This window comes from Macrobrachium nipponense, chromosome 22 (assembly GCF_015104395.2).
Source record: "Macrobrachium nipponense isolate FS-2020 chromosome 22, ASM1510439v2, whole genome shotgun sequence".
Taxonomy (NCBI): Eukaryota; Metazoa; Arthropoda; class Malacostraca; order Decapoda; family Palaemonidae; genus Macrobrachium; species Macrobrachium nipponense.
In genome coordinates, this window is record NC_087213.1 from 6,956,007 (window position 1) to 6,981,717 (window position 25,711).

The 25,711-nt window shown below is 39.5% G+C and overlaps 1 protein-coding gene across 2 annotated transcripts in view; it reads right to left on the bottom strand.

The window, feature by feature from the left end:
• The window catches only part of LOC135198466 (uncharacterized), a 79,073-nt gene that overhangs the window by 32,413 nt on the left and 20,949 nt on the right, over window positions 1-25,711 (bottom strand). For both annotated transcript variants that reach the window (XM_064226037.1, XM_064226036.1), the window contains exons 2-4: window positions 24,115-24,759; window positions 20,867-20,998; window positions 8,831-8,896 (exon numbers count right to left, since the gene is read on the bottom strand). In XM_064226037.1, coding sequence (XP_064082107.1) covers window positions 8,831-8,896; window positions 20,867-20,998; window positions 24,115-24,759 — 843 coding nt within the window. The remainder of the gene's footprint in view (window positions 1-8,830; window positions 8,897-20,866; window positions 20,999-24,114; window positions 24,760-25,711) is intronic.

Genomic DNA, 25,711 nt, shown 5'->3' on the forward strand with positions numbered 1-25,711 from the left:
AGAGATTTTAATGCAGATTCTGAGGCGGATGAATATATTAGACAGCAGTAATCTATTATGGATAAGACTGTTGCCTTATATATCATTAATAAAATGTCTCGCTTTGCTCCCCAATTAGTGTGTGATAACTTTTTTAATATGGCAAGGGCTTTGATGCCCTTGGCTCTAATGTATTTGATGTGCTCTTCCAATTTAAATGTTGATCAAATATTACTCCTAGATACTTGATTTTGTACAAAATTGTATTTCAGTGCTATAAAATGCAGTTTGATTGTTTGGTTCTTCATCCACCTTTTGTCTTTGTAGAAGACGATTGCTTTTGTTTTATCAGTTGAAAATTTAAATCCAACTGAATTTGCCCAACTACATATATTTGAAATGGCAGTACTAAGAACTCTCTGAGCGTGTCTCAGATTACTACTCGTATAGTAAATGACAAAGTCATCAACATATAAACTGTTTTTTTACACCACTTGGTAAATTTATAGTAATGTCATTGATTGCTAAAGCAAACAATGTACAGCTCAAGACACTACCTTGAGGGATTCCTTCTTCCAGTTTATAGGTTACTGAGTAGGAAGTTTTCTACTCTTACTTGAAAAGTTCTGTTTGTTAAGAAGATTAATAAATATTGGTAAGTGGCCTCTTAGTCCCTTGGATTTGGAGTTTTTGCATGATGTTATGTTTCCATGTTGTATCGTATGCTTTTTCTATATCAAAAAAAATATAGCTACTGTTAATTTCTTTTGTTCAAAGCCTTTTTTGATATGATCTTCTAAATGTGTTAAGGGATCTAGGGTTGATCTGCCAGCTATTGAACCAGATTGTGTTGGTGTTAAAATGGATTCTTTGGTTATTACATGCGTTAATCGTGCATTAACCATTTTTTCTAAGATTTTGCATAGGCAACTTGTTAGAGATATCGGTCTATAATTGGATGGATTACTTGCATCCTTTCCTGGTTTGTTTATTGGAATAATTATGGCATGTTTCCATTTATCAGGAAAGACACGTTTTAGCCAGATACTATTGTAAAATTTTAATAATATGATTTTAGCTATAGGAGCTAATTTTTCTATCATTTCAAATGATATTTTATCATATCCTGGTGCAGAGGGATGACAAGAGTTGATGGCATTATCTAGTTCATCCATGTTAAAAATATAGATTTATTCCAGGTCTTCAAGAGTTTCAAAATTGAGTATTATATTTTCTTTTTGTTTTCTGATACTTTGAAAATGTGTATCTAGGCTGGAGTAAGCACTGATGTTTTCAAAATGTTTCCCAATTATGTTTGATATTTCATAAGTATCATGGTATATTTTTCCATTTAAATGTATTGCACTTCTTGGAGGTCTTATATGTTTTCCATTGATTTTCCTTATCTTTTCCAGCCAGACATCCCTTGTGGATGTGTTTGAAGATATGTTTGAGGACATATTCCTTCCATGATGCGATTTTTTCAGCTATTACCGTTTTTCTAAATTTGGCTGTATATTTGTTATATAGTGGTTTAATGTGGTTAATTGTTATGTTTGTTATAACTATTTTGTTTAATATGTTATACTATAGGGCATTTTGTTGAGTGATTTAAGGCGAGTTTTTGAGTCTGTTTAGATTGCGACTCAATATATGTTTATTTTACTTAATGTTGTTAATGTTGGATTCCACCATGAGACAGGGGATTTTGTGGAATGTGTTTTGGTTTTTGGAATACTTTTATCTGCAGCATTTATTATGAAGTTTGAGAAGGATTCCACATGTAGTATTGTGATCTTCATTATGTGGGAATGGTGGTATGTTTCGTGTGTATAGGAAATATTTATCCCAGTTAGCTTTTTGGATATTATATCTTGTAGGTGGCAATATTTTGACATTACTTAAGTAGTTCAGAATGATTGGGAAATGGTCACTTGTGTATGAATCGTCTAGGACGTTCCATTCAAATTTCTCCGCTACATCATTTGAACATAATGAAATGTCAATTGAGAAAAGGTTAGGTGTGTATTTGAAAAATATGTTGGAACTTCACTTTCATTGAGACATACAGGTTGTGTTTCATTATAGTATTCTCTATGTTGATTCCGGATGTGTCAGTGGGGTTATTATTATCCCATAATGGATTATGTGCATTAAAATCTCCTACTATAAGTAGTGGTTCCTGTATACTTTTGCTAATAAGTTCAGAAAAATCACTGAAATTTGCATTGAAATTTGGTTGGTTATATAAATTACAATAGTAATTTTACTTTTATCAGGCATATACAGTTTAATTGATGTTATTTGATATGGCATAGATGGTATGTCAACAGGTTCATATGTAATGCTATTATGAACGTATATGGCTGTGCCTAATTTTCCACCGTCAGTTGGTGAATAACAGGCAATTTTATAGTGTTGGATATTTTGTAGGGTTACTTCCTATATGTTGTAGACATATGCACATTGGGTTGTGGTCTCGTATGATTCTTTTGTTTTTTATTCACCCCCAGACGTAGTCGGGTTAAGAGACCATTTATATTCCATTGAATGATTTTATATTCCATTATTGGGAGGAATTGGTGTTAAATTCTGTAAATTGATTGCTGATTTTACTTTATCTCGTAGTTTATATGCATTGAATTTATTTGTGGTTTTTAATCGTTGTATTTGTATGTTGGTTATTAGATTCTGCAGTTGTTTGTTTTTCATAGTTGAATATTAATAAGTCTATTTTTGATTTTATAATTTCCTTTTGTATTTTTAAGGATTCAGAACATAATTCGTTCTCATGTTGGTGTGTTAAAGGGCACCTCCTTAATTTTGGTAAAATTGTCAATACATTTCGTACTGTGTCCTCTGTCTTGGTAGTTAGTTGGTTATATGTACTTACAAAGCATTCATTACAACCACAAGATGAAGCATGTTTGGTAATGTTAATTATTGGTTCAGAAGTTTTTGGTCTAGCTTTAGAAATTTCTGGTTTTGTAATTCTATTGTTCCTTTTCTGTAGTGATAAGGACTGTTGGTTTGAGGGGTTATTTGTTTTGTTGTTGTTAATGGATATTTCGGTCTTGTGGATGGTTGGGGGGTGATAGTTATATTTTGGTTTGGTTTAATGGTATGATTTTCATTAGTATTATTTGATGGAACTTGTAAAGAGTGATCTTTACTGTCCAGATTGTTGGCTGTTTGATTGAGATTGAGGGTAATTGTTGTATTTCCACTTGTGATGAGGTTAGTTTATATCCTTTTTAAAATGTTCTCCCCTGTGTAGTTGAGTCTCTCTGGATTGATTGTAATTTTCAATATTTACCTTTTTTCCTTAGGTGGGGTTCTTTCTAGAATTCTTTTCTTTTTGCCAGTTCGATTATACATCATTATTTAATTCTTCTTCTATTGGAAGTTCTTTTCCATGGATAACTGAATCATCTATGTTAGTGGTGGTATTGGTTGTTGTAATATCACTTTTATTTTGTGTTTCAGTATTATTGGTATGAAATCCAGTTTCCCCCTGTTTATACTATCTTGTTTGTCATTGTGCTGTTTGATGTCTTGATTTTTAGTCACATTTGAAAAGGTGGGGGTTTTGGATGGATTGTTAACGCCTCTTACTTTTAGCTCAAGTCTGGCTTCCATGACTGACATTCCTGTCCTATTTATTAACAACTGAAGTTCTGTGTTATATTGGTAAAAATGAACACTCCTTAGATTTTGCGTGATGGGCTAGTCCACAATTAATACATTTTGATTGATTCAGTTCCCAATTTAGTGGTATGGTCATCTGATGCAGCACGACTGCACATATAGCTTTATTACGACGGGCATCTTTTGTATGTTTGTGTCCATACCCTTGAGCACTGTGTACATTGTAATGGTTTAGGAACAAAAGGACGAAACTTCTATTTTGTCCTAGAATTTTTATTTTAAATGGTAAGTCTTGGCCTGTAAATTTTATTTTGGCAATGTTGATATTTTTACTTTTATCTTTCCTACTTGAAATAAGAGTATATTTCTAAATAAGTGGTATTGTTATATCTCCAATTTTAGGGAGTCTAGGCAATAGTTGTTTTGAAGGAAGCTCCTGCTCGCTATTGGGTAGGATGACTGTACCCCTGTACATAATTCAATGTTTCGTGGCTTGTAATTATACCTTTATATTATTTATTTCTGTTATACTTAAAAAGGCAGTGGACTGCATTTTAATTGGTTTACTTGGATAAGCCATTCATTGTCCATTGGGGAAAAATGTTTCTTGCATTTCCATGGTCTTGTGATTGGATATATGTTAAGTAATTTGTTTTCTAGCATCGCTGCTGAGATTTTGTTGTCAGCTTTGAGGACTAGAAATCTTGACCAATTATCTGGTCCAAAGAGGTCATCAAAATGTACCAATGTGGGATTAAGTCGGTAATTTTTTTGTTTCTTTTTGGTCCTTGTTTTTATGTATGTTTGCTTGTCTATTATGATTTTTATATTTTTCTGTATTGCTGGGAGGATTATTTGTCTCTAATTCAGAATTATTGTTCATCATATATGGTTTCCATTGTTACGATATTGGAGTTTACCAATTTATGTTTGTTTGTTTCTTTTTTATTTATGCACTCTATTTGGTTTTCTGGTTCTGCTGCTTTACTTGAACAGGTGTTCCTTTGTATCTTTATAGTACTTTCACTACTTGTGGCAGTACCTAGGAAATTCGGGAGTGACGTGCCAATGGTCATCAACTGTGCCGTAGTTTTTCCATCATGGGGCCCAGGGGTACTCAAATCATTTATTTACAGTTCATAAATTTTGAGTTTTTACAACAAAAAAAAAAAAAAAAAAAAAAACCAAAAAAAAAAAAAAAAAAAAAAAAAAAAAAAAAAAAAAAAAAAAAAAAAAAAAAATTCTTGAAAAGATATCATTGGCCCTTCGCGAAGTTAAATCTTCTGCCAAAGGCACAAGTGAGAAAGGACTCCCAAATGTCCGCATCCCTACCCTACCCCAAAAGGGATGGCATAACATGATTAGTATGGCCCAAGTGTAAGCAGAACCCGCTTGCTAGGACTAAGAGTATTATGTTAATACAATTATCCCCATCCTAATCACATTATGGGCAAACTGGATAGAATGCCGAGAGTTCTATTCCTAGAACCGGCCAGGCCCCTGGAATCCGTGGTCCAGCTCCACAGAATAGTTCCGCCTGAAAAAACAGGTCCGAACATTGTCGGGTAGATGATGGATCTACCACAGTTCTCACTATTTAGCTTCGGATTTAACTCCACGTTAAGCCATGATATGTTTTCTCATTTATTTGCTTTTAAAAATTTTGGCAAAAAATGGAAAAGTCCACATAAGTTTACTCGAAAATATATAATGTCATATGGGACTCTTGGGTTCGAACCTGGGAAGAGATTCCTGAGGTTCGAGAGCCCCCTCACCACGTCAAGGTGGTCCCAAAATGAGGGGGCACAAATATGCATTGAATACTTTACTCACCATACTGTGCAACTATACATTTGAATGATTTTTTTGTGTTTTGTAAGATGACTTTGCAATGATATTTACAGTAAGCATATCTAAAATATGTGGGAAGTTTGTAGGAAGAGTGGTAACTGCTATTACTATATTTCCCTGGGCCATATATACCCATTATATTAGCAAAAAAATTTGCCTATTTGCAGTGTATCACTGAAAATATTCAGATTACTGTATTTTTATATAATTTTTGTGAATACATGCACTTTTTGTGATGAAACTATCAAAATACTGAGGAGGACACACATCCCTTGTGAATACAGGGGTTTACTGTATATTAATACATATTGATGAGCCTATGGCTTACAGCTAGTAGTCTACATACTACATATTACCATTCATGTGGTCACAGAGAGAGAGAGAGAGAGAGAGAGAGAGAGAGAGAGAGAGAGAGAGAGAGAGAGAGAGAGAGAGAGATTACATAAATTATATGGAATCACTAATAATCTATGTTAAGCAGTGCAGTCCGATGAATCACGATAGGCTACAACTGCACACTGAAGCATCTCTTCCCTTCTCATGCAATATATGTTACTATATTAATAATTATATAATCTTCCCCTGACATTTAGACTCTTTCCCATAAGACTTATTTTATTGATTTTTTTGTGCTTTGTAAGATGATTTTGAAATTATATTTACTGTAAGTAAAGTGTTCTCAGAGTTTACAGCATATCTACAATAAGTGGGTAGTTTGGAGAACAGTGTAACTACTATTACACTCTGTACAATAGTATGTACATACAAACAAACTTTGGGCTTGGTGACGTCACAGCTATCTTTGTACATATTTTTATTTTAATATTTCGTGAATGAATACTATACATTCACAATAAAAAAATTTAATGTATTGATTACAGTACCATACTGTAATATCAATGTAAACACAGCCAAATAAAGTAATCAAAGAGTACTGTAAAGTGTATTTTTGTCTTGAAAAATGTTTTCCCCAAGGCCAACAAACAGAGCAGAATACAGCTATATTAATTCATCTGCACTGTTTACATCCAGCATCGATCACTTAAGCTTCATTTCTTTCTAAAAGCCTTAGAAGTTTTGTTTTTATTGAAGCCTGATACAGATCTACGAAAGGTCTTGGAAATCCAAGAAGAGTCATGAGACAAGTAAGGACGAATTTTGACAGGAGGACCAGAAGGAAACGAAGAAGCAGTCCTTTTATTGGCTTCCTTAAGTCTGATAAATTCCCTATTTTCCTGTGCAGAATTATCCTCCCTTACTCCCTTAAATGAGACAGATTCAGAAGGTGATCCAAAGGGGAAATCAAAATTGCAGCCATCTTTTCAGTAGGAGAGACATTAGGCGAAAGACAAGAGCACAACTGTTCTCTCTTATTCAAGGCCAATTTAGAGAAAGCAAAAGAACATTCACCTTCTTTGTCCAAATTAGTCTCTATCTATGCATTCGACCAAAACACCTTGCCAGTCTCAAGAGTTTGTCTTTTTGTTGGACCAAGACAATCATGGAAATCAGAACTGTTGTTGATCATCATGAAAATCAGAACTGTGTTGTAAGAAGCAGCTCTCTGTGACTTGAAAAAACTAGGAAGACTAGAGCTGGCAGACTTAAAGGAAACTGTGACCCAGAATAAAAGATATTTCATCAAAACACGCTCTAATTTTAGGAGAAAGCTTAGGCTTCTTCAGACTCAATGGAGACTGAAATGCTAGAAGATAACAGTTACCTAGTCTCTACATAACTTCTTTCCTCCATCAAATGAGGATAAAGAGAAGAGCAATGTTCCAGCAAGTGCCGAACGACTGGGGACTCGCTGGACGAGTGGTTTACGTGCTCGCCTACAGGTTCGGTGGTCCTGAGTTCTATTCCCCACGCTGCCGACGTGGAATCAGGGGAATTTGTTTCTGTTGATTAGAAATTAATTTCTTGATTTAATGTGGTTCAGATCCCACAATAAACTGTAGGTCCTGTTGCCAGGTAATCAATTGGTTCCTAGCCACATAAAAATATCTAATCCTTCAGGCCAGCCTAGGAGAGTTGTTAATCAGCTCAGTGGTCTGGTTAAACTGAGATATACTTAATTTTAACCATAACATCTTTAGGTCAGTCCCTACATTTCGCATATACAATTTCTAGATTACACACTGTACCCCTGCAACCAGTAAAAACATCATGTTGATCTAACTCAAATTTAGGCATCCTGCTTACACAGACATCATTCCTACATAAACTGATGTTAACCGTTTTGCTTCCACTGGAAGGAATCCTAAGAAGATTCAAATTACAGTACTGTGACATGATTAAACAGCAAAATTCACAAAATACCATCAATCGCCTATACCCAATGGTGGCAAGGAGAATTCTGACTAGGGCTAAGACATTCCAGCATACCTGGTGGAGAACAGGTGAACCAGACAGTCTTCAGGTTCAGCCAAGCAGAGAACAGGTGAGCTAGAAAATCTTCTGGGCCAGCCAAGCAATCTTTTGTATGAATGCTGACTCGCCTACCAGCATAGAGATACAAGCTAACTTTAACAGTAGGTAAGATTCATCCCAAATAATCATTACTACACATTTTTGCTCAGTCAGTTATAGGAGTGTTTTCTGGTAGAGATATTTTGGCAACCAACCCAAAACCCTCTAAGGGTTAGTCATCAGGAATATATGTATGCAGAAAAATCCCTACTTTTGGAAAATACAAGCATCTTGTGTTTGATGTAAATCTGTACGTATGTCTCAGTAATTTTCGAATAAAAAATACCAAACACAAATCCATTACCAAAGAATCCTTTTCGAATAAAAGATGCTGATTCTTACAAAATGATACAGATGAACAGGAGATTATCTAGTTACTGAGGGTGACTGGCAATTTGCTCTTTTCAACCAAGAGACCTTGACATTAAAATGTAATATTTTATTATATTTGCTTGGAATTTATTCAGCAGTGGTTGTTAAACTAAAATGAGCTGTTTGCTCTGCCTTGTTGCAAGTTTATGAGATTTGACAGAGCCCAAACTAAAATAATTTATTTTACTCCATTCATGAATGAAATCCTATGGTTCTTGCAGGACCTTGGGCAAATTCATTTCTCTGTCTGGCAAGACAAACTGACAATTTTCTTGTCTTGGTTTTTCAGTTCAGCTATTACTATAGTTGTCATCTGGCTTTTAAAAAGAAAACATTACTCAAGGGTACCACTGTGACATAGTTAAGATTTATTATAGATAAATTTAAGTTATGAAAAATATTCATAAGTGTACACACAAGTAAATGAAAAAGTAATTTGGTAATCCTAAGTATACTTATTTATATTATAGTGCAAACTATTAAGTGAAAACTATTCTTTGACACTCACTTTGTAATCTCCTGAAAAACTTAGATTTACTAAGTTTGGACAGCAGCGAGCCACCACATTATGAACCTGCAAGGTAAAAAAAAAAAAGATGGGTCTGTATCATCTTCAAAGCATACAGAAAAGGATGGCAGACATTTTGTACTTTTTAAGGTAAATTTAAGATGCTGAGACATACATATATATGCCTCATTATGAAGAATTTAAGTTAGCCTAGCACTTTCCATAATATGACAAATTTACTAAGACAATTTGTATTTTTCATAGCTACAAACCTGAAGTCTTAACAATAGAATAATTTCTAACGCCTAGCTGGATCTGGTTGCAACGCAGATGAAAGCAAGGAATCTTGTGATATCTGGCAACGCATAAGTAAATCGGGGGAACAGTGGTAAAAGGCCACGCACCTTCGCCACCGTGTCAGTCTTTCCCAACTCAGGATGTCTTAACAAACAGAGGGGTGGCTAGAGGTGGGAAGTATAATGTTAAGACCTCAGGTTTGTAGCTATGAAACATACAAATTGTCTTAGAAAACTTGTCATTTGTTCATACGCAAACAAACCTTTGGTCTTAACAATAGGATAGACTCATACTTGGAGGGAGGTACAAGGCATCCTAAACTGGCTGGGGGCCTACCCACCAGTCCAACTCCAGAAGAAATGACTTCTGGAGAGGGAATGAAGCCCGCTAAGAAGCTAGATAAATTGATATCTAACCACTCAGACCCTGAGTGACATAAAATGATATATGGGAGAATCATAGTATAGGAAACCAAAGAGAAACTTTGACTGTCCAATAGCAAACCAATACACCAGGGTTTGTAGTGCTCTCAACTCCTTGAACAGAGGGTCTGATATTCATATATCAAGCGACCACACTATCAGTATGACTACCTACTTACCTGTATCAGACCAGTCCAGTGAATGACATGTCTGTTCCTTAACTCACTTGAAGGAAGGAGGAAAGGTACAAGAGAAAGGCGGAGACCAGCTAACTCACTCATTCTCTCATCCACACAATCATCTTAGGTAAGATACAAAAGTGTCCTGTTAAGGGCAACTATCAGTTACACAACCTGTAGGAAAGCCACCACTAGACCCAGGGATAGCGTGTCCATAGATCTGTGGGCAACATCCTTAAGATAGAAAGAGGTGAACGTGGACTGGCGTAACCAAGTACAAGTGCTCAGCACTCTATGTACAGCCAAGTTCTTTTTGAAAGCCAGAGAGGGACCAATACCCCTAACATCATGCGCTCTAGCCTGCACAAACGTGGTGGTGGAATCATCAAAAGCCAAGTATGCCTGTCTGATGGCTTCCCGTATCCAAAAAGAGATAGTACGTATTCTTAAACACCACTTTCTTCATATGGCCTGTGCTAACAAAAATTCTGCAGCAGCCTGGTATAAGGTGCCGAGTCCTTTTAAGATAACAATGCAGGGCCCAGACAGGGCACAACAAAAGCTCCTGAGCATCACCACCCAGAAAGTCATTCAGAGATGGAATGGAAAATGAAGTGAACCTGTCATCGTGCACAGAGGGATTTTGGGTCCTGGCCAGGAATTCTGGGACAAATTCGAAGGACATCGACCCCCAACCCCTGGTGTGCTTCATGTCATAGCTCAGACCGTGGAGCTCTGGTATCTTCTTGGAAGATGCTAAGGCCAGAAGGAAAACTGTCTTGAGCGTCAAGTTCCTGTCAGATGAGCGACGCAAAGGCTCATATGGACTTTTAGTGAAGCTCTTGAGAACCAAGGAAACTTCCCACCTCGGAGGCTTGAGCTCCCTAGGAGAACTCAACTGCTCAAACCCCTTAACTAGCAAGGAAAGTTCCCAGGACAAGGAGATGTCGATATCTTTAAGGTGTAACACCAAACTCAAGGCTGCCCAGTAGCCTCTAATGGCAGAAATGGAATAGAGGTTGCAAGTGGAGAAAAACACAGTTTACGACACCAATCACAGTAGATCACTCATTTGCCTTGGTAAACCACGGAGGTCGACTTTCTTTGACTGCTGGACATGTGCCCAGCTGTTCTCTGAAAAAAGCCTCTCGCTCGAAGGAGATACTTGATAGCCTCCAACCGTGAAAAGACGGATTCTACTAACTGGCGGAACCTTTCTGCTGCGGCTGACACAGGAGATGCTGCCAAGGGGGAATTTTCCTCGGAACCTGTGACAACAATGACAGCAGATCTGGGAACCATTCGGCCTGAGGCCACAGATGGGGCTACCAAAGTCATCCTGAGACCCTGTGAACTCATTAGCCTGTTCAGAACTTGACGGAACAAACGAAACGGAGGGAAGGCATACACCTCCAGGTTGTCCCAGGGATGTTGGAATGCATCCTCTGCTAACGCTAAAGGATCTGGGACCACTGAACAGAATATCTCCAGCTTCCTGTTGAAGCGAGTCGCAAAAAGGTCCAGCGTGGGTCTCCCCCTAACTTGGAAGAGCTTGTCTGCTACCACTTGATGAAGGGACCACTCTGTGCCTAGGATCTGATCCCGACGACTGAGTTTGTCTGCGACCACATTCCGTTTCCTTGGGATATACCTGGCTGAGACCTCTACCAAACTGCTGACAGCCCACTGGTGAACCTCAATGGTCAAGGCGTGAAGTTAATGAGAAACCAGGCCTCCCTGTTTGTTCACATAGGCTACCATTGTGGTGTTGTCTGAAATGAGAACGACAGAATGACCCTCTACCTTCTCCCAAAACTCCAGACCCAGGAAGGCTGCCTTCAACTCCAAGACGTTGATATGTTGGTGTTTGTCCTCCAAACTCCAAACACCTGAAGCAATGAGCCCCCCAACCTGCGAGGGAGGCGTCTGAGAACAGAAGGAAGTCCGGCGGAAGAGAACGCAGAGGGAAACCCTTCGAAAGATTCCAGTTGTCCAACCACCAACGAAGGTCTTCTCTCACTTCCAAAGACAGAGGAACCTTTAACGGGGTGAGTCCCCCGCCAGAGACCAGAATTCTCCCAGTCTCCATTGCAGAGACCAAAGATGCAGACACCCATGAGGGACCAGCTTCTCCAGGGAAGATAACACTCCCAGAAGAACCTGCCACTGATGAGCTAACTGATGTGGGTCCAACAGGAAGTCGCGTGCCACCACACGCAAATTCTTCAATCTCTGATCTGATGGAAAAACTTTTGCAACTGTCGTATCGATGACCATGCCCAGGTAGAGAATCCTTTGAATGGGTACGAGGTTCAACTTTTCCTGGTTGACTACGATGCCCAGTTCCAGACAAAACTGAAGTAGATGATCCCTGTCCTACAGCAGCTTTTCCCTGGAAACTGCCAAGACCAACCAATCGTTGAGGTACCTCAGCAAACAGATCCCCTGAGCATGGGCCCAACTTGACACGAGAGAGAAGACCCTTGTGAACACTTGACGGGCTGTTGTTAGCCCAAAGCATAGGACTTTGAACTCGAAGACCTTGTCCCCGAGAGAAGCAAAGGAACTTCCTAGACGTCGGACGAATAGGAATTTGGAAGTATGCGCCTCTTAAGTCTATCGACAACATGAAGTCGCCTTCCCTCACGGCTGCCAACACTGAACGCGGGGTCTCCATCTTGAACCGTGTCTTCCTGATGAAGTGATTCAAGGTGGATAGGTTGATCACAGGTCTCCAACCTCCCGACGCCTTGGGCACCAAGATGTGACTGTAAAACCCCGAAGATGGACATACCACTTCCTCTATTGCACCCTTGTCTAGCATTTTCTGCACTTCCTACCAAAGAGCCAAGAACTTCAGAGAATCTGGAGGATATGCCTTCCTGCGCTGCGGCTTGTCCGACAGAGGAGGAGAGAAATCGAATGGCAGTATGTACCCCATCTGAAGGGGTACAACTTGGCCCAATGGCCAGCCAGGCAACCCCCCACCCATGGGACAGGAGAGGGAGAGGCGACTAACATACCGACGGCCCCCTTTACCTCTGCCCCTTGGGCCCCTTCTTGGCTTAAAGGAATGAGAGCGAAAGGGACGTTGGTCCTCTAACCTAGGCTGAGTCAAGTGGGAAGGCCCTGCTGAAATCGAACTTCTCAACGGCCTACCAGGCGACGATCTTCTTGACTGTTGCTGGACAGGGGGATGAGGAGGATCCGGACGTCTCCGAGGACGAGAGACTGACTTAGATATGGCCTGGTGCACCAGTCTGTCTTTGGTGTCAGCCCAGCGCCGGTCTATTGCATTTTCCAGCTTGGTACGAGGAAACAAAAATTGGGACTCCAACAGATCACAGTTTCTCAATGCCAGCAAAGACTCTGTGTCAACTGATCTCTCCATCCTAGATAAAGCCTCGTCTCTTCTAATCAGGAGAAGGTTTGCCCAAAAATTAACACAGGTGAGCCATATACAAAAATGCCTTGCCTCCGGACTGCAACAGACTTGCAAGCAAGAATGCACTCACCAACCCTTCTGGGAACCTGTTAGAAGCTATCTTGGCAATGACCATAGACCTGAAGTCTAGCCAAGAAACCATCTGCAACATGGAGGCTGCCGAAGATTCCAACACTGAGGCATCCTGAGGAGACAAGAACAGAGCCACTGACCTCACCTGTTCCAAAGTCAATCCCAGCTTCAGGCAAATGACGTTCGGGTTAAGATGGAGAGACATCAAAAAAGCAGAGTTCGTAGCATAGTACTTCCTATGTCTCGTGAGAGGTGGGGGTAGTAGCTTGGCAGAGCCCCGAGAGTGAAGCGAACAGTCCCAGTCCGAAACAGAGGCATTAACCTTATGCAAGACCGACTGGACGTACCCCCACAAGAGAAGCTGAAAAGATGATTTGGGATCCTGCGTAGCTGCCAGCAAAGCTTCTAAGCAAGAAGGAGTGTAAGACGACAGAGCCTGAATCCTACTTTCCAAATTGTTGAACCCATGAATGAGATTGACAACTTCTGATAAGGAAGACAAAATCTCTTGTGTCTCCCCCTCATCCTGCTCCGGCAATGGAGACTGACGATGAGATGGATGTGTAGGCTCCTCTAAGGCACCTCCCTCATTTAAATTAATGGAAGGATAAGCAGTCAAACAGCCCAAAACACCAACTAACCTGTCTGGGCTGGGTCCACGCGCCAGCTCCCGCGACGAACCCACTACAACACTAGGAACATCACTACACACTCCTCCAACAGATGATTCTTTAACATGTCCGCAAATGGTCACAGGCGTGGCAGATGTACAAACGTGAGATGGAGAGGAATTCTGAACACTCAAGATTGAAGGAGAATCCCCTAGAGTCGAACTCTTAAAAGCACCAGGGAGGGGGGCAGGCAAACACTCTTGCTGCACCAACTCTGCACTCACCACCTTAAACCTGTTGAGAGGCGCCACGAGATCCTTACGGCAACGAATAGGCCCTGGAGAAGTAGGCACACTTGCATCATATGCACGGACAGGGGAGGTTGCAACATGCTCGCGATGTGCACGGACGGGGGAGGTTGCAACACGCTCGCAATTCGATGCAGAGGACAAAGCAGCCACTGCAGATTGCACATGGGAAGATACACTAACACTCTCTGAAACACCAACACTCTCGAGAACACGGCCACGTTGTTCCTCTCTCGTAGGCGAAGAATGAGCAAAGTCCTTAGCCTTCCAACACTTAATATGCTGACGTGGCGTAGAGGGGGAAGAAGGAGAGGAAGACAACACTGGTTCCTTGAGCGATCTCTTCGAAGGAGGCGGGGACGTTGCAACACGATTCCTTCGTCTTCCCAGCCGACAAGACAAGGCTCTGATGACATGGAAGGGAGATGCATTGAACTGGGTGGCCGAGATGACGTCACAGCTGAGAGAGGCAGTGCAGAGGAGACAACTGGGAGTGATGTCATCGATGGAAGTGACACCACAAGTGGTGATGATGTCACGGCTTCCCCTCAGCCGAAGGGGAAGCAGACGCCACTGGCGGAGGAATACAAAAAGACTGATCCCATGATGTCATTAACGGGGCTGATGCCATGGCTTCCCTCCGACTCAAAGAAATGGCAACAGTCACATATGGCCAAAATCCGTCGACGATAGGCACCATCCTTGAGCAGAAGGAAGCCATCAAAGCAGCTACACCTTCCAAGGGCATGACTATTTTTTCCATGATGAGATGGAGAGGCTGCTTCTTGTATGGATTAAGGACAAGGAAATCGCTGGCGATACGATAACCGAGACGGCAATCTGCCCGAAGGCCAGCGCCATTTTCGGTGATCTGAGTGCTCAGGCCGAAGACGACGGAGGAGAAGGGACATCGAAGGCAACCCCAGACTTCAAGGCTTCTCGGGGTTGGTTTGATAAATTTCGTAAACAGACTGGCATCCATTCGGTGGTGTGGCATGGGGAGGCTGCCAACTCGGACACGAAAGTGGCCCAAGACTTTGTTAAGATGTTTGACCAGATGACAATCAAGGAAGGTTACAGTTCTCAGGAAGTCTTCAACTGTGACGAGACTGGCCTTTTTTGGAAAAAATGCCTCATCGGACGTACATCACGGAGGACGAGAAGCAGCTACCCGGGCATAAGCCTATGAAAGACAGCCTTACGCTTGCACTTTGTTCTAACGCCAGTGGGGATTGTAAGGTCAAGCCCCTACTTGTGTATCATTTCGAGACTCCTTGAGCCTTCAAGGGCCACAAAGTGCTAAAGGAGAAGCTTCCGGTGATGTGGAGGTACTAATGCAAAAGCCTGGATAATGAGACTTTTGTTCATTGAGTGGGTAAATCTGTGTTTTGGCCCGACAATGAAGAAATTCTTGGAAGAGAAGCGCCTCCCTCTGAAATGTCTGCTGTTGATGGACAATGCCCCTGCTTACCCTCCTGGCCTCGAGGAAGATACCCTAGTGGAGTATTTTTTCATCAAGGTTCTTTATCTTCCGCCTAGCACCACCCTTCTCCCCCAGCCCATGGACCAGCAAGCGATATTGAACTTCAAGAAGCTGTATTCAAAAAATCTTTTCAAGATATGTTTCGACATCACCAATACCACAAACCTCACCCTGCGTGAATTTTGGAAGGTGCATTTTGAAATTGTGTTATGTATCCACCTCATCGATCAAGCTTGGCAGGAGGTTTCAAGGCGAACCTGCCGTATCCACCCGAGACTTCGAGGGATTCAACATGGGCGAAGCTGATGCAGATTCAGAAACAGTTGACGATCCTAAAACCATTTTGCAACCAGATCTTGATGAGATTGTTGTACTCGGCAAGTCCTTGGGGCTGGTTGTCGATGAGGACGACATCAATGACCTTTTCGAGGAGCACCAAGAGGAGCTTACGACGGATGAAGTGAAGGAGTTGGAGGCCATGCAACATAACATCAATCAAGAAGAGTCCTCTAGCAGCAGCGAGGAGGAGGAGGAGGACCCTATGACAATGTTAGAAAGTAAGGATGTTTTAGCTGCTTTTCATAAGGCGCAAACATTTGTAAAAAAGACACACCCTGAAAAGGCTTACACAGGTCGTATGCTTGCACAGTTTGATGACGTTTGCCCGAGTCATTTCAGGAACACTTTGAAAAGCAAGCAGAAGCAACCTTCCTTGGATAGTTATTTTTTAAAGAGGCCTTTAGTAGTAAGCAAACAGGAAGGTCCAACTGATATGAAAAAACAGAAAATTGGAAGTGGTGAAGAAATTTAAATTAAAAAAAAAAAAACGTAAAGTAAAAAAGTATATTTAATTATAATCGTGAAGTTAAGTTAATGTTCTCTGCCATTTGTTAATGTGTTTCGTAAAGTTTAGTGTTAATGTTTTCTGCCATTTTTTAATGTTTCGTAAAGTTAAGTGTTCATGTTTTCTGCCATTTGTCCTCCTCCTCTGTCGCTGCTTTCGAACATCACCTCACCCGAAAGGCAAGGTTCCACATTTTACTACATACGTACACACAGTATTTCTTGTACCCTGTGCACTAATACACTTTCTTTACAGGTACAGTCACTGTTAGGTTAGGTATTGAATGGTCCAATTGTTGTATTTCATTGTTTATTAGTCAATGTAGCTTTATTATAAAATTTACTGTGGTGTTTTTGTAGGGCTTGGAACGAATTAGGCTATGTACACGTAAAATGTAGTTCTGGATACGAAAAAATTGGTTTATGAAGGCCGATTCAGAACAGATTAATTTCCCTGAGGCACTACTGCATTTCATTCCTTTACACTCTTAATTAAATTTTCTAACATTTTAATAATACAAAAAATGTGAAAAGGGGGAATTCTTGGGTTGGCTGGAATGTATAATCCAGATTCCCTTTATTTCTTATGGGAACAGTATTTGTTTCATATTTCGAATAAATCATACTTTGAACAGCCTTCTGGACTGGATTAAGTTCAAGGTCTGAGATACTACTGTATGTATGTTTTTTGCTGAAATTTTAGCTTTCCATAACTTATCTACCTTGCTCCTTTCCATCCTATGTTGTCTGCATTTGAATATCAAAGTGCTTTTTCTTTTATCATTTCTGATTTTGAGAGTATGTATACCTGAATGGATAGTTTATACTAATTCAATTTTTAATATCTTCATTGTAACAGTTGGGGTTGCGAACATTGGGAGATGTGAGCTTCACCATGGTCCTGAAGATACTAATGAGGCCCGAGCCAGGGTGGCCATGGACCTTGGTCCCTTACTTCATACTGGCTCATATGATGCTTTCCTCCCAAACCCCCAAGACATTGGTGGGAGGAGGTTGGTGGAAGATGGTCACAGAGGTGCCTCACCAGAAGGGAGTCGGCCACCCTTCAACACAAAAGAAAGTTGTCGAGTTGGATGTCTAAATGCGAGAACAATGTATATGACAGGAAGATCAAGTTTAGTGGCACAGGAAATCAAGAGATACAACTTGGAAATTGCTGGATTGAGTGAAACTAGGTGGCTTGGGTGTGGAAAAGTAAGAATAGAGGATGTGTTGTTCATCTATTCTGGTAAAGACCAGGGAGAACATGAGAGAGGTGTAGCAATTGCTTTGAGTAAGAAAGCTGAAAAAATGTTGGAGCATTATGAATGTATTGATGAGAGAATAGTCACTTGCAGGTTGCGAGGTAAATATACAAACATCACCGTTATACAGGTGTATGCCCCTACTGAAGAGAGTGGAGAAGAAGAGAAGGATGAATTTTATGAAAAGCTAACTGGAGTTATACAGAGGGTTAGAAGACATGATATGTTGTTACTGATGGGGATTTTAACGCTAAAGTAGGAAGAGAGTATGATGGCTTTCAGGGAACAATTGGAAAATTTGGAATTGGAGCTAGAAATGATAATGGGAGAAGACTCCTAGAGCTATGTGGTGCATCTGGGTTATCTATAACAAACACATATTTCAACCATAAATTAGAGCACAAAACTACATTGGTGTCGCCAAATGGATTGGTACAAAATTTGATAGATTATGTTATTGTAAATCAGAAATGGAAAAAGTCTATATTAGACACCAGAACTTTTAGGGGCTGCCGTGTTCCTTCTGACCACAAACTCGTAATATCCAAGATTAGAATAAAGTTACAGGCCAATCAAGAAAAAAGGAGAACTATAAAGTTTGATGTGGATAAGTTGAGAAATGAAAGAGTTTAAACAACAGTATGAGGTGAAGGTAGGAGGCAAATTTGCGGCATTAATTGGTATGGAAAATATGGATATGGATTCAGAGGAATCCTGGGCAATATTAAGTTCAGATACTAAGGACGTAGCAACAGAGGTGTTAGGTTATAAGAGAAGTAACAGCAAACCTTGGTTTAGTGATGAAGCAAAAGTTTTAAGTGAAGAGCAACAAAGGTTGAGAGTTCAAATGGACGATGAACAAGACTTAGAGAAGAAACAACAACTAAAAAGACGAAGAAATAGAAAGCTGAGAGAACTAAGTGATAGGATGAAGCATGACCAAAACATGTTTTGGAAAGAAAGAGCTACCGAAGTTGAAGTAGCTATGGAAATTGGTGAGAGCAGGGCTATGTTTGCAGCTGTGAGATTCTTGAGGAACGCAAGCCAGAAAAAGTTTGGAGGGAGTGATGGCATGTTGGATGAAGATGGGAACTTGGTCACAGACGAAATGGAGAAAAGGAATCTGTTTGCAAGATATTTTGAAAGACTCCTAAATGCTGATACTACTGGTAGGGATGAGTGCATTGCAGATTTAAACGAGGCTCTGGAGGTACAAGAAGAAGACATTAGTGCAGAAGAGGTGAAAGAGGCCTTAATATCTGTAAAAAATGGAAAAACTGCAGGCGTGTGCGGGATAACTGCAGAGATGCTAAAAGCAGGAGGACGAATGATGATAGAGGCATTAAGAGTTGTTTTAGCATAAGTTTGAAAACAGAGGTGGTACCAAGTGATTGGAAAAAGGCAATTATGACACCAATATATAAAAATAAGGGAAGCAAAAGGGAGTGTGGTAACTATCGGGGCATAAGTTTACTGTCAGTCCCAGGGAAGATATTCATGAGAGTAATACTTAACAGAATAAGACCTATAGTAGAAGAGAAACTTAGAGAACAGCAGTGTGGTTTAGAAGTCGAAGGTCAACAGTGGATCAAATTTTCACCTTAAGACAGATAATTGAGAAGAGATGGGAGTATGCAAAGCCAATATTCTGTGCTTTTATAGACTTGGAGAAAGCGTATGATTCAGTATGGAGGGATGGAATGTGGAGAGTGGCAGAACACTATGGTATACCACTGAAAGTGATAAGGATACTAAAGAACTGGTACCAAGGAGTGTGCAGCTGTGTACAGCTGGATGGACAGCAAAGTGACGGTTCCCAGTTGGAAGTGGGCTAAGACAGGGATGTGTTATGTCACCCACCTTGTTTAATGTATATATTGACCATATAATGAGAAGAGTGATGGAGAATGAAAACAGAGGGGCTAGTATGGTGGAGAAGTTTTTATGGATTTGACTTTGCTGATGATGTTGCGTTGGTTGCTGATACGTGGCTGGAGCTGGTAGGTATGGTAATGAGGATGGAGACAGAGACACAGAATTTTGGCTTGAACATCAGCACAAAGAAGAGCGAGATCATGGTTGTGAGTAAGGATGATGATTGGGTGCACATGGAGGATATGACAATCAGAGGACAGGAACTCAAGCAAGTTGAGAAGTTTGTTTACTTGGGAAGTGTGGTAACAGCAGACGGGAGGCAAATTGAAGATATACAAAGAAGAAAACTAGGAGCAGCAAGAGCTTTTGAGTTTCTGAGAAAAAACGTTTGGTCAAGGCATGAAATCAGCTTGAGAACTAAGATGAGAATATTCAATGCAGTAGTACTACCAGTCCTGATGTATGGCTCGTCCACCTGGGCACTGACCAGAACAGAGGAGAAAAGGTTGGATGCTTTTGAGATGAAGCTGCTGAGAAGGATACTTGGCATTAAATGGGATGATTATGTTAGAAATGAAGACATCAGGGTGAGATTGAGGCAAAGGCCAGTCAGTACCAGGTTGAAGAGAGGAAGGCTGAAATGGTTTGGACATGTTGAGAGGATGGATGGGAATAGAGACCCCAAGAGAGCACTGAGAGCAGTACAAATAGGAAGAAGACCGCTGGGTAGACCAAGAACGAGGTGGATAGACATAATTGTCAGGGATCTTGAGGATGAAATCCAAAACTTAGAGGAAGCGAGGGAAATGGCTCGGGATAGAGACAGATGGAGAGGAACTGTATCAGCCTTATGCCACTGGCCAGTGGCGGGAAGATAAAGAGTAAAGAGTAAAGAGAGAACTTCTACTTATTTCTGTTTACACTCTACCATCCAGTTTGCTTTGTAAAAAAATAAAAAATAAGAACCAGCACCTTTCTCTTATCAATATTATACGTGCATTTTTGAGATATTATAATTCAAATAAACAAATTTGCCTCTAAACTTGTACCTTAAATTCAATTTACCCCTAAACAAGTGAATAATACAGGATGTTTGCACAAAGCATCAGCCTCTCGTTAAACAAAAACCAGGTCTGAAACTTAGCTTACTCTGCCATCTCTATGAAAAAAATATCTAATCACTTTATTTTCAAAAATTATATAAAAATATTTATAAATCATCTGCCATATACAAACCTGAGCAGCATAAAAATAATCATCTGCTAAATGAAGATCAAGAGTGGTTAGTTTACACCCACATCCCTCAATCATTTGGGACACCAAATCCACAACACAGCGATCATACAGATTAGCTTGAAGCTTGTTGATCTGGAAATGATGAACGCCATTAATTTCAAACATCACATTACAATAATTCGCAATACCTAAAATTCAATTCCATTACATGTTCACATAAGGGTAATTTTTAATAAATAAATAACTGTATTCTTTAATGTACAGTGAAGGTAGCAAACACTATTAGTATGTATACCAGTGACAACTGGATGAGAAAAAGAAAACTGATAACAAAATACTTACTCTTTTACATTTAGAATCATATATGAGACATAATCACAATAACATACCATGCCACAGATATAGTTGGTGATATGGTAAACATAATAACCTACCATCAAGATCTAGCTTTTAAGCTAAACCATCATTAAATACAAAGTGGCCTCCCTGGTGAGTTGCCACAAGGAATCACAGTGCCATGCATGCAACTCAATCTTTATGAGATCAAAAGGAGGGATAAGTTGACAGATGTAATAGTTCACATTAAAATCCCACAGTTTGCTAAGAATCTAAGTTTTATCACAGCAGTAAATTTCTTGGAGGATATCTCTCTTGGTTAACAGTGGTCATTTCAGTCTCTCAGTAACTAGTATTTCAGAGTGGAAAGGTTCAAGGAGTTCTCTCTGAATTTCTTTGAAGAAAAGGAACCACCAAAGAAAATTATAATGAACTGTATTATAACTACAACCTAAGATGCCAACCCGGATAAAGGCTTTTAGATTGGTTTTATGAATGATGGGAATAGTGTACAGATTGAAGACCACTTCAGAATTTTTAAACTAACCTTGCATGCCCAAAACCAGTCTTTTTCCCAGATGAATGTCCTTCTTTACAAAACTGAAGCTTTTACTTTTTGCAGTACATCCTGTCAGAGGATCTACCTATGAACTTCATATATCTATTAGATTATGGCAAAGGATTTGATAACCTACACATTTGATCATAACCCCTTCTTTGATCTTGCTTGATTCCTAGAGAAGATAAGTGGGAACAGTATAACTACAGTCCTGTTCCTTGCTACAGGCTTAGCATTATCCTTAAATGTTAATACTATATTTTTCCCAGGATCCAAAGGAGGACGAGTATTTTTGAAAATGACCTGCCAAGTCTTTCTTGAAATTGCTGATTACATCTTACAATAAAGTATGTTCAACAAATGAGCAGTTTTAAAGAGCTTTATACAACACATTTGAAAATGAACAGCAAATGGGTCTACTGAATACCATTCATTTTTGTACAGATGTTACTTTACTGATTAGAATCTTAGTCATGCTTAAGGATTCTTGGTATCAGCACCAACTTTGCAAATAATTCACCTCATTCATACCAAGTTCTTTAACAAACCTGACTAATGCTTGAAGGAATTACAGATATATGACAAAGGACTTAGACATAGAGGCAAATGAAATATCTCAGCTACAGAGAATGATTCACTAATATTCTTTCTAGTCTTGAAACATGAGCAGTACATCTTTAGTTTATTGACAAAATTCACAAGGAGCTTATAGCACTTAATCACTGCATAAAGTAATCAGCTGGCACCTAAAAGCAAATACAACCTGACAAAACTGTTATTACTGATGATCCAAGACAGAATCAAAAGGTATGAAGTGCCCACTTCTGACAAAAAATAACCTGTTGGAGTCTATGGTGAGGCTGAGTATTTTATGGCAGATACTAAACCAGGAAGACTCGCAGGTCATCTTCAAGAATCATCATCCTCCTTTGGATCCTGGGAGACCTATATTAACATTTGAAGAAAATGATAAGCAAGATTAAAATGTCCTTTAGATAACTCAGGAAAGGTGTAGACAACTGAAAGGCTAATACCAAGGGCCAGGGCAAGTTTCCTTAAAAAGAAGCCAATGGAATACTTGAAGTAATCACTAAACAGCGTGCAGGTGCAGAGCTTGTCACATTAAAACAATGAAATTATTATAAACTTATCTACTGGATAATGCTTGAGCATCAGTGAACTTAAAAGGCTAGGCCCAAAGCTGATAACTGTGGAAACTGCTGCCTTGTAGTCTTGCTTTTAAGTAAAAGGCTAGGGCCACCGCAAATAATTGTGGAAACTGGTGCCTTGCAGTCTTACTTTTTAGTAAAAGGCTAGGCCCAGCACCAATAACTGGGGAAACTGCTGTCTTGCAGTCTTACTTTCCAGTAAAAGGCTAAGCTAAACCTACTGCCAATAACTGTGGAAACTGTTGCCTTGCAGGTGGACTATTTAGTCAAAAGTGAGGCCCACCGCCAATAACTGTGGTTGATGACAGCAAGGGCATGCGGTCATAAAAACCCCTTTGCCAAATAATGAACCACGACTGATGTTTTAGGGCTCATTAGGCAACCGAACCCTTAATGTAGGGATAATGGTGGTTTTCAGAGAACATCTTAGCCCATCAGTCAGCCCAAGTAAAGTGTTGGTATGGTATATGTCATCTGCTTAATATCTTAAGGGGCAAGAATATATCCTGGACATTATGTGACCATATCTATTATACAACACAGTACATGGTATTCAGTAATCATTTGCACCCATTCAGACAACAGGTAAAAAGGTAGGGAACCTAATCCTGTCAAATTTCAGGGTCAGTCCATTTGTGTTTGATGAAAATAAAACTTATATAGTAGCCCCTCATATTTGCAGAGGACGGGTCCCAGACGTCCCCACGAAAAGCTAAAATCCGCAAATACTTAAAACCGTTCTAAAAAGGCTTAGAACTGCCTATTTATGATAGTTGAAACAAAAAAATTCTAAAAATGCTTATACCGGAGTCTAAGTACATTTAGTCATGAAAATTATATGAAAGTACAGTAATCTGTGAATGTGTCTTGGTGAAAAATACCGCGAACAGGCATATTTTCTGCAAATAGCGGGGGTCGACTGTAATATATTCGTTTGCAGACAATTCTATTGAAAAAAGGGAGCAGATCTCAGGTTTCATATGCTGTGACCATCTTACATAAGATCAAGAAAAGAATGCTCAGTAAAAGAAAGAAGTGGGTCCCATACCCTGGTAAGTACAGTATTACTACTAGTTAGATTACATTTCATTACTTGCTAGACAGGGGTAATTGGATATGCTCTGCACCTTCCAAGAACACAAATCTTGGCATCCAGTGATAAAATATGAAAGGTTTCTACTTACCATTGGGATCTGAGATATAACTTCGACATCAGGCTCTTCAGTCAAATCTTGAAAGATAAAATCCATCCGTAAAAATTCTAAATGTGGACACAGAAGCATTGAAAACATATCTTCTGTACGAGGATTAAAAAGCCAGAAGTTTTTCAGACTAAATACATTTATCAATCCTGGAGATCCAACCATTTCAACAGGTTCATTTTGGCGATTAACCTGCTGCTTGATACAATCAAATAACTGAGCTCTGGATTCAAAGAGGAGAGCATCAGAATTACAATTAAAGGCACAGTGTTGTAACCATGACAAAACCTTGATAGAATCAATGATTTTCCAGCATCCTTTTCCAGTAATTCTTGTTCCAGTAATGTCTAAGCACTTCAAACTGACACATTTTGCTATTTCACTACAATCCTCATCTGTTATCCTTTCAGATCCTTTGAGATTTAATTCCAAAATGTTTGGACAAGCATCTGCCAATCCAGTTATCATTTCTGGAGTACAAATATACTGAATTTTCAAAACAGTCAGTTCTGGAAGACTTTTAAGTTTTGAGCTCAAATTTTCAAATACACCAATTCTCCAATAACAAGATCTCCCTATATCTAACGTTTGCAGTCGAGATGCATTTTCCAGATGATCAAAAATTATCTGCAAGAAGAATACCAATTAAAATGGCTTATTTCATGTATATATAAAAGGTTTAAAAATTCTACAACAATGGTACAATATTTGCAACTTAAAATAAATTGTAAATTCTCAGTACACTTTACTAAATAAAAGAATGAACTAAAGGAAGGGGATAAGGAGGAAAAAAATATCGTCCCAGAGCTGTTTTATGTATATCTTTTTGCATTTTCTCACATTTTGAAAGTACTTCATATAATGTTACTGTTCGCACACAAACATTTTCTGGGTAGGTGGTACTCTGCTACCTTTAATCAACGGATCTGGTTAAAGCAAGATGTATAATAGATTTCTACAGTCATCAAATTTCTTTTCAGACTTTTTATTAATCTGGCTGATTCTATACTTTTTCTTTGTCAATTTCAAATTTGACATACCAAAAATCCAAATATATTACCTACAATTACGATGTAAATGAATTGACATGCCTGAAAAATGAACCTACTTTGCTATCTTCACTTTACAACCACATATTGTTTGTTTGTTTGTATGGTTTTTACGTTGCATGGAACCAGTGGTTATTCAACAACGGGACCAAAGGCTTTACGTGACTTTTGAAACAAGTCGAGAGTCAACTTCTATCACCAGAAATACACATCTCTAACTCCTCAGTGGAATGCCCAAGAATCGAACTCGCGGCCACCGAAGTGGTACGCCAACACCATACCAACCACGCCACTGAGGCACTTTTACAACCATATAAAAAATTAAAATTCTAAAGTCAAACAAATGTCTAAGTATTCAAAAGTTTGTCAAATTTATATTTTTTCTTCTAGTTTTAATCTTTCCAGACACACAGAGGCTGTCCATTGTGATTTTGGAAAGCCAAAACCATCTGAATGGCTTATCTCATTCACCCTTAATGGACGGGCATCATCATACGAGTACAGTGGACCCCCCGTATTCGCGTTCTCCA